Here is a 9,147-nt window from a genome sequence, read left to right as displayed (position 1 = left end):
TTTGTTCTTGTTTTGTTTTCTGATATTATCTAATTCAGTACACCTTGAAGCCATGAGTACTACTAATTTCAATATTTCCAATTCTAATATGAAAGACTCTGAAGAATCAATTTTGGAGATGCTTCTATCAAGCGAGCCTTCTTCGATCACAACAGATCCACATTTTTCGCAAACATCTGTGTTTTGTGGTTCTTCATCAATCAATATGCAAGCTCCGGCTGTGACGACACTTGTTAATGATCTCACTAGTGTTCCATTCCATGAGGTTCATCATAGCTATCCCTACTCTTTTCCACAAACGAGTAGATCGGAGTACTTGTCTCCCAATCATCACATGCCACAAGGATCTCATGTTGTGTCACCACTGCAGATTGTTCCCACTGAAACATCTTGTCATGTGTCTGGATTATCTTATCACAATGTTATTTCAGATAATAGAAATGACATGCCTTCTCAAAATTGGATAAATCCTCCTGAAAATATCATGGGCATCAATACTGCTGATGCTCAAATGAATGCAACCCACTCTGCAAGTAGTAAATCAGACAGCATGTTCCCTTGGTCATTTCAGTCATCAAATCAGCCGATAGAGAATCTGTTGTCATCAGACAGGCCAAGTGATGCAAATGCTCAAGTTTACTCTGGCCATGCCAACCAAAATGCAGCTATGTCAGGATCATTGTTTTCAACTGAACCTGTTCAAACAAACTCTTCAATGAAACAATCTACCATCGGTAATGCCAAAGATCCTTTTTCTCCAATACCACGAAACAGTAGCTTGGCTAATGCATTAAATGCTTTCGAAGAGACATTAGAACGAGTTAAACGTAAAAATGAAGAAACTCACAGTTTGAGCAATAAAATGATGAAAATTGATTCGAATAACAATCAATCTTCAGTGAACCACAGTAGTAGTATACACCCTTCTATGCTTTCTTTTCGAGCACTGTTGGGTGAAAGCGAAGATTCAAATGAGCCATTGCCATTTTCTACTATAGACACAGAGTTATATGCTGGAAATACCTTTTTGCCAGCTCATTCATCTGCTGCATGTCCTTCCAGTAATAGTTCCAGCTCAAATCTGATAATGCCCCCACTTGATGGCGATTTGGTCATGGAACCAATGTGGGAAGGTGAAATAAAAGGAGATTTGTTGTCTTCGTCACATGGTATAAAATATTCCACTTTACATGATCCGCCTATAAAGCAAGAAAGCAACATGCAATCTCAAATGTCATCAGGTCATTCAAATCTTTTGCATCGGTTAATGACCTCAATGAGTTCTCAAACTACAGAGAATTCTTCCGGGCCATCTTCAACCAGCACTGTTCTGGCAAGTAAAGAAAGTTCTTTGAAGGACAGGTGCACTGCTTGTCGAAATGTTGGAAGTCTACAGAAGTTCAATGACTCATCGTTACTGCTATGTACCAAATGTGCTAGTGACTTGGATAATTCTATTAAACTCCGAGATATCAAGAAAGAAGCAAAAGACATCGCACCAATAATGCCAACTCCGCCAAACACTGACCCTCACAGTTTTGAACAAACTGGTGTTATAAAAAGTGAGCAAAGTGATGGCCAACCCAACTCAAATTGTACGGTGGCTCATTTATTGGCCTTGAACTCAAATTCAGGGGGTGGTGGAGAAAACTCCGCGACACCATTGTACATTGTGTTACAGGGAAAAGCTATTCCTGTCACCATTGCCCAAATTCAGCCATCTGCAGATGATACAGAAAACTCGAACTTTGTTAAAAATGAGTCTATAAATATATCCACAGGCTCACTTGATCAACAAACTCAAAACAATACACAAAAAAATTTAATAAAAATTGCCCCGTTTCCGGTCATTTCAACACAACCAGGAAATTGTCTTATGATAGCTGGAATAGCACCCGGACCTTCAACGCCTGTTGCCTCGAGTCCTCATCCAGCCGACAAGCGTTTAAAGATTCCTAATGACGATGCTTTGCGAATTCATGTGTGCTCATATCCTAACTGCAACAAGCGGTACACAAAAAGTTCCCATTTAAAAGCCCATGTGAGGTGTGTTCTGGCCAAAAAAATTTTTATTAATCAGTTTCGAAGTTCGAACCTTTACTTCAATTCTCATCTTTTGTGTTCCGTTCTGTTATAATGTGTGTGATTGAATGAATGTGAAATAAAGATCACTTCATCTGATTTGAGAAAAAGGCAGCAATTTTATTAAGATGCTACTGAGCTTGAGTTTCAGAAGGAGTACATACATGACCTACTAGAACATGGCCAAACATTATGGAAAATTTCTAAGAGTCCTCCTAATTGTTACAATCATAGTCATGACAAAACTGTTATTATTCCATTTCCTGAAGTATATTATATAAAAAGGCATTGTTTGCAACTGGACATATTTTTGGCATGTTTGGCTGAATGTTTGGTGTGTACAATGTACATAGAGCACATGGGATGGCACAACAGCTAAGGCGGTGGGACGGCACCTTTCCAATTATGCAAACCTGGTTCGACTCCCGGCTTCAGCTGGTTGTTATAAACACCGGTCACCTCCACCTTAGGGTGTAACAAATTGGGTGGGCATAATTGCTGCAAGAAAGGCGGCCTAGGGTTAGGAATTGGCCACCCTACTCTCCTTAGTGCGGAAGACTTAGTACAACAAAAACCTTACTTTCTCATACTCAACACTTGAATCAAGTATGGGACCACCTTGACCTTTTTACATTGAGCATAACTTATGCAATAATAATGTAAAATATATGTAAAACTTTCCCAATGCATCCTGGAGGTAGTCTCATGATGCTGTTGTTAGGTTTTTTGGATTGCAGAATCTTTTGCCAAAAACCCTATTTTACCTGTAAATTTAAACCTGGCAAAAAACAAAACAAACTAAAATCTAAACTTCAAATGAACAGCTTATAACGTAGAATCAACAACAAAATCCTTGATATTTCAAATTGAACATGCAATTGCACCAAAAGTGATATACCAAATGCTGAGACTACCTCCAGGGTGCATTTGGAAAGTCTTCCATTTTTCATTATCACTGCATAAATTATCCTCAACGTACATACCTAATCTCCAGTTAAACTCGTCAAAAATATGTCCAGATGCAAATACTGTTTTTTTACATACTTCTGAAATGGGAAAATGACAGGCTTGTCATGGCTATGATTATAACAATTAGGACTCTTAGAAATTTCCCTAAATAGCAACATATTCGGCCGTGTACATTGGTTCATCAGCTTGAATGTGTTATTAATATCTGCTGTGAATTAACCACATGAATATTAAACACATTTTGAAAGTAAATCCTATGTTTCTATTTAGACGTCACACTGGGGAAAAGCCATTTGCTTGTCAAAAGGCTGGCTGTGATTGGAGATTTTCTCGGTCAGATGAACTAGCTCGACATAAACGCTCACATGAAGGGATTAAACCGTATGGTTGTCCTGTTTGTGAGAAGAAGTTTGCTCGTTCAGATCACCTTGCAAAACATGTCAAGACTCACAAGTGAGTAAATAGAAAATATATATGCTTTGTAGAAGATCATTTTTAGTTATTAGTGATAACTTTATAATGCATCATTAAACCAATGATATGATTTTTTATACACCACGTTGCACTTGAAAATACTGCCATTATGCAACATAGTTTTCAATTATTTTGTGCAATTTGTGCTATAGAGTTGTTTTTATAACAGCTTTTTTGGTCAAGTTACCAAAAATTTTTACAATGAAAATTAATACAAAATTAAATTAAACTTTGAATATATATGAGGTTTAGAAAATAGTGACAAATCAAGCGATCCGACCAAATGTGCAAACAGGCTGTCTGTTCTACGTAATTATTCACCTGTAGACTGTCCTGCTCATTTTTTTACCCCTTTTACCACCAAATAACTTTATTGAAAACTCATTGAGAGACAACACACACATGGTATTAAAAAGATTGGACTCATTTTCTAACCTTGGTACATTGAGATTCTCTACACTTTATTGACATATGACTATAGCTTCAGTTTGAAACATTGAAATGAATCAAATCATTCCACAATACGTCTTCATCCAACCTTATTTTCCCGTAACGAATATTGTGTTATAAAACAGTTATTTTTATTCAAGTCTGTTCACTGAAAGCTGGTTCCTGACAGTTGTTAATGCAACAATACCTTTTTAATCTCACTGCATGGACTGTTATATGAAATGTTAACAGAAGCGGCATGTTTTTAGTTTCAAAAGTACATTTCATTCCCTTTGCAGTATTAGATGAAGTAGCATTTGGTGAAAAAAAGCTTATGAAAAGAAAACCATTTAAACCTATAACAAACAGCTACCCCATTAATTTGCCAAATGATGTTTTTCCTTTTGTCTTGTTGCCAATTGACATTCTCCTACACATACATATGTTCCATATAAAGAATTGCTTAGTGGTGGGGTAATTGTATTCAATGTGTTTGCATGTATTTTATATGGATATATATATTATTACCTTGGCATCAAACTTGGGTGAAACAGTATTTCACATACATGTGAGACATGCAATGCCTGCATTTATACACACCATTTTAAAGAAATGAACTGCTTTGAAACTGGTCTCTGGTTTTGAATTTAAACACAAATTTACCAATTTGATTGAGAGCAGTGCAGTTATAGTATGTAAAAATCACTCTTGTTGTGTAGCTCTATCTGGCTTTGCCTGAAAGCTACTTCCTCTTTCAGTTGTAACACAAGTAAAATAATACAAAACTGGCAAACTTTCAAATATCATACAGTGATACAGAAAAAAAAAGATCTGAGTTTGAGCTTGAAATGATGTGGTCATGAAGCTATGTCACAATTAGAAAAATGGTTTTATAATTTATTGTGTAATCTGTATGTTATGAATTCTCTGATTTTTTTGTACATGATGCAGCCATGAAGGAATTGCTTGCAATAGTTTCATTTTTGTGCAACTTGTGTCTTTCAAAAGATGTTGTGTTGGTGCAGTTACTATAAAGTGCTTTGACAAACTAGCTTTCCTATGATTAAATGGCATCTTGAATTTTTTTTTCTGAACAGCTTTCAACCAACTTTATGTTGTTTTTTTACCATTCTGCACTATTTTTATTCTATCATGACCGATATCTCTTTGCTTTACAGGAACAAAAACAAGACGAAAGAGTCTGCTACCAAAATTCCCATAACAACAAGTTCGCAAAGTTCTTCTGACAAGCAGTTTTCCTCTGTTCTCCCGACAAGGTCTCTCCTCCTCGCTACTCTTCCTGTGAGTAACTCAACGCAGCTTTTAATCCCATCCTCATCCACCTCACAGACGATCACTGCCAATTTGACTGAAGTTTCAAGGTGAGGTGGCATTCCTAGCCTGCCCTGTGGTAACGAAATACATTTGGACCAAGTACATGAATTAATTGAGCTATCATACTTCTTGAATTGAGTCAGCATTGCACTGAATGGACTTGGATGGTATTTCAACAGATTCCCCCTTTTTAACATTTATTCAACAACTCCTGACGTTGATTTATGTGAAATAAAGAACTCGTTTCTGTTCTGGCTTGGCAGTTTGGTACTTGGACTTATTTGGGACACCACCTTTGGGAAAAGCCACGGACATTGTTGGCCTTTCATTGTTATATCGATGTGTAATTACATAGCTTGTTGAATAAAATCGTGGTAGAATTGATAAAGTTATAGGATTTGTTGCTTTTGCTGCCTTTAGCCAGTCTGCAAGTCAGTTTTTATTTATTGACTCAACGTCTGTTGACGTTCAATCAATGTAAACAACTGATTTACTGTCTGAGTATCATCAGTCAGTGGGGCATATGTTTGTAGAAAGGAAATTAAAGTGAAAACGCACAAAGTTACTATGGAATTCTTGTAGTCTTCTGGCAAGTGGCATGCTGGTAGAAAACTGATATTTTTATATTGTTTCAACGTTTACCGGTCCATAAATTCAACATCACAAGGTCAACTTATATGTTTATCCCTTTTATTTTTTTATTGCAAAATTTCTGAAATTTATGCGATGTTTTGGCACTTTTTCGTTTTTGTGGAAACTTGTAGGTGATTTTGCGTTTTTCTTGAACGCTTTGAATTTTATCATGTTCGTAATCTACCCAAATGGAATAACCTAACCAAGGTAATTGCTACTCTATCAATCATAGCGTAGTAGTTGCAACAAGTATATCATAGATGTGGTCTGAGTAGTTTCGAATTCCTGATTACTTTTTTCGTTGTGCCCTTGGTTCAACCAAGTCGCTTTATGTTTGGAAAACGTTATTTTTCCCAAACGTTCTGCGAAACAACGTTTAGTGATGGCTCTAATAGAAATACGATACATTCATAATGTTTTATAGATTATTTTGACAGTACTTTTTTTTCCAATTCTCTGCAATCGTGCTGTAGCAGCATTACAACACATTAGTTCTATGCAACTGCAGTCAAAATTTAACTGGTAATAAATCACAGCATAAGTTTCAATTTCGAAGTTTGCAACAACAACACAACCAGCAAATCAGTCTTTTTGCATTGACTCAACATAATGACGATTTGCAGCCGCAGAAACTCATGGTTGTCTGGGTTGGTGAATGGTGAAGTCAGTGTTTGGTGCTCACTTATATGTTGTTTTTAATAGTGTACATCATCATATTGTGATACCTCGTTGGAAGTGCGTTGTTCTGTCCAACAAACTACTTATCCAACCAGCAAATCAGTCTTTTTACATTGATTCAACGTCTGAGGTGGAATCAATGTTTCAGAGGCTGGGCTGGTGACCCGATCCAGAGGTGAAAAACTGTTCAATGAAGTTATTCCTCGGTCGGTTTTTTACTTGGAAGATTGTCGTGTTCCATTGTCTTTCCCAGAAAGCAAAACCAACCATTTTTACATCGCATTTTAACGTTTGCAGAGTGCAGACGTTGAATCAATGTGAAAATAATTGATTTGATGCATCGGTTTGAATACAAAAGTCTCTCTTTTGACAACTGTTACGTCGCACAGAAAGAGATGCTTTTTGTAAACAGACTTAAATCTTAATCGGCAGCAATGTCGGCTGTCATAAAGTTCGTTTTTTATGTTATAAATATTTATTGTTTGTATTGGTGACAAAGGTGTGCAAGAATTTTTTGTACAGTTGTGATATTTTAAATTTATTGCCAAACGATTTTGCTTTTGTGTTGAATGGTTTACCATTTGCTCATTGCTTTATTGTAATAAACATAGAAAAGACAATTTTTCTTATTGGATATCTTTGTTTGGTCTAAAATAATAGTACAATTTTTCTTCGGATAAGCACAAAAAATCAACCTTGCTTGAAAAAGGAGCAGGTCTTCTAAACGTTGAATTTACATTGAATGGCAGCAATTTGATTACGTAGTAAAGTTGACACCACACAATAGTTATCGGAAATTGTCATATTATTATTGATTAACGACTTTGTCCGATTTGCGTCTTTATTGTGAAGCAATATTCGACAAGTTTTAGGGGAATTTTGTGTCTAAATCAATATTTGACATGTCTATAAAAAAGCCAGTGCGACGTCAGACTTTGATCAACCATAAAGCTTTATGAGTTGACCATACTTGTTACTTGTCCTAAAGACCTAGCCTAGACTTATGTTGAAATCATTTTCGTAGTTTTGTCTGTAAAGCGGTTTGTCATAATGTTGATGAAACGTCGCCAGATGTCGATTTGCCGTAAAAAATAATATGTTTTTTTTCATCAAAAAACCTAACATCAAATCAATTAATAAATAAAGTCACTTGCGTTCTTCTGGTGACTATAGGGCTGGGTTACCACAAGAGGGCAAGTCACTTTATTTATCAAATGCCTGGTGAACAGTTTCACTCAGTTTTTATAAAATCAATTATTTGGCTGAAAAGTCCGTAGCTTGAACACTGCGTTTATTTTTTACACATGAAGCAAAAATAAGGATATAAGAATTAGCAGGCAAGACAGCATTGTGCAACTCGAGCTGAAACAAACCGTGAAGTTGCAATGCAGTACTTTCGATTAACAACTGAAAAAGATCAAAAACATGATTTCTTCGAAGCGCGTCACGATTTTCTGGAACTTTCTGGACAAAACAAGTTTCTCTCCATTAGTTTTCTTTTCACATTAAAAAACCTTCAAGACACGGGACTGATGTGAATCGATTTGATGCGAAGATTACCAATCGTGTTCAACCACAATACTAACTTGTAGTTGCTGGGCTATAATTAAGAAAGCAGTTTAAATATTAAACCGTAGCTTCCACTTTCGTGTACTAAGAAAAATCACTCATGTTTATTTTGCTTCATTGAGTAGCCTACATTGTCCCAGTTGGCGTAAGTTTATTTTTACCAAAACATTCCACATTCAGCAAATCGGATATGATTGCACCAATCCATATACAGTTCATGCGTAAAATGACGTCAGATATATATTTCTGTTTTTGCTAGTCAGAACAAGCGTGGCGTGACGTCGTTTTTTTGTAGTTTGTGGGTTAACTTTAACCCTATTTCAATCATTGTATGTTTTGACAGTCACTCCTTGCTCTTTAGGGTTGACACGTTTTGTTTCATTACAATTCGGCTAACAAAATTCAATATATCACACAGTGTTGCATGCAAACTTAACGTTGATTTGATGCCAAAAAGATGAATTAGGAAAAGAATCACACACAACCAGTTTGTCCTTCACTTGTATTTGCTGTGACTTTGGCCGTCGCTTTTCTAATCTTTTTGAGTGTATGGTTGAGCAATGTTTACTTTGTGGTTTTTGACGTGACGATGCTTAAACGTCTCAAAACGTTATTAAGACATTCCTGGGGGAAGAAGGTGAATTGTTATTTCAAAATCTTGGCTTCTCAACCAGTGTTGGTTTTCTTCTTGCATGATTAGGCAGTTTTAGCGATTTTGTAAGGAATAAAGTGATTTTTAATGGGTTCTTTTCTTAGAATACATGAAATGTTCGCCATTGCTATGCTGTGGCAAACATTTTTTGGCAAAACAAGCAATGCTATTCACAAATGTAAGTTTTTTAAGCTTAATTGACATCGTTTAAAGTTGCATCGTCTAACAACGAATTTAAGTTCAAACTTTCAAGTCCATAGCCTAACAGAACACATGGAATATCAGCATGCATGACAATTGGCAACGCTATTGTGACGCATCAATCT

At 36.2% G+C, this 9,147-nt stretch overlaps 1 protein-coding gene across 1 annotated transcript; it reads left to right on the top strand.

Moving 5' to 3' along the window:
* On the top strand, positions 1-7,212 carry LOC145770192 (uncharacterized). The gene is made up of 3 exons (XM_082581780.1): positions 1-2,046; positions 3,322-3,504; positions 5,133-7,212. Exons 1-3 carry the CDS (start codon positions 53-55, stop codon positions 5,338-5,340), a joined length of 2,385 nt encoding a protein of 794 aa, XP_082437906.1. The 5' UTR covers positions 1-52; the 3' UTR covers positions 5,341-7,212.
* Positions 7,213-9,147: the final 1,935 nt, after the last annotated feature.

This window comes from Aplidium turbinatum, chromosome 5 (genome assembly GCF_918807975.1).
Source record: "Aplidium turbinatum chromosome 5, kaAplTurb1.1, whole genome shotgun sequence".
NCBI classification, from domain to species: Eukaryota; Metazoa; Chordata; class Ascidiacea; order Aplousobranchia; family Polyclinidae; genus Aplidium; species Aplidium turbinatum.
Note: the sequence above shows the minus strand (reverse complement) of the source record. Positions and strands in the feature narration are given on the sequence as shown.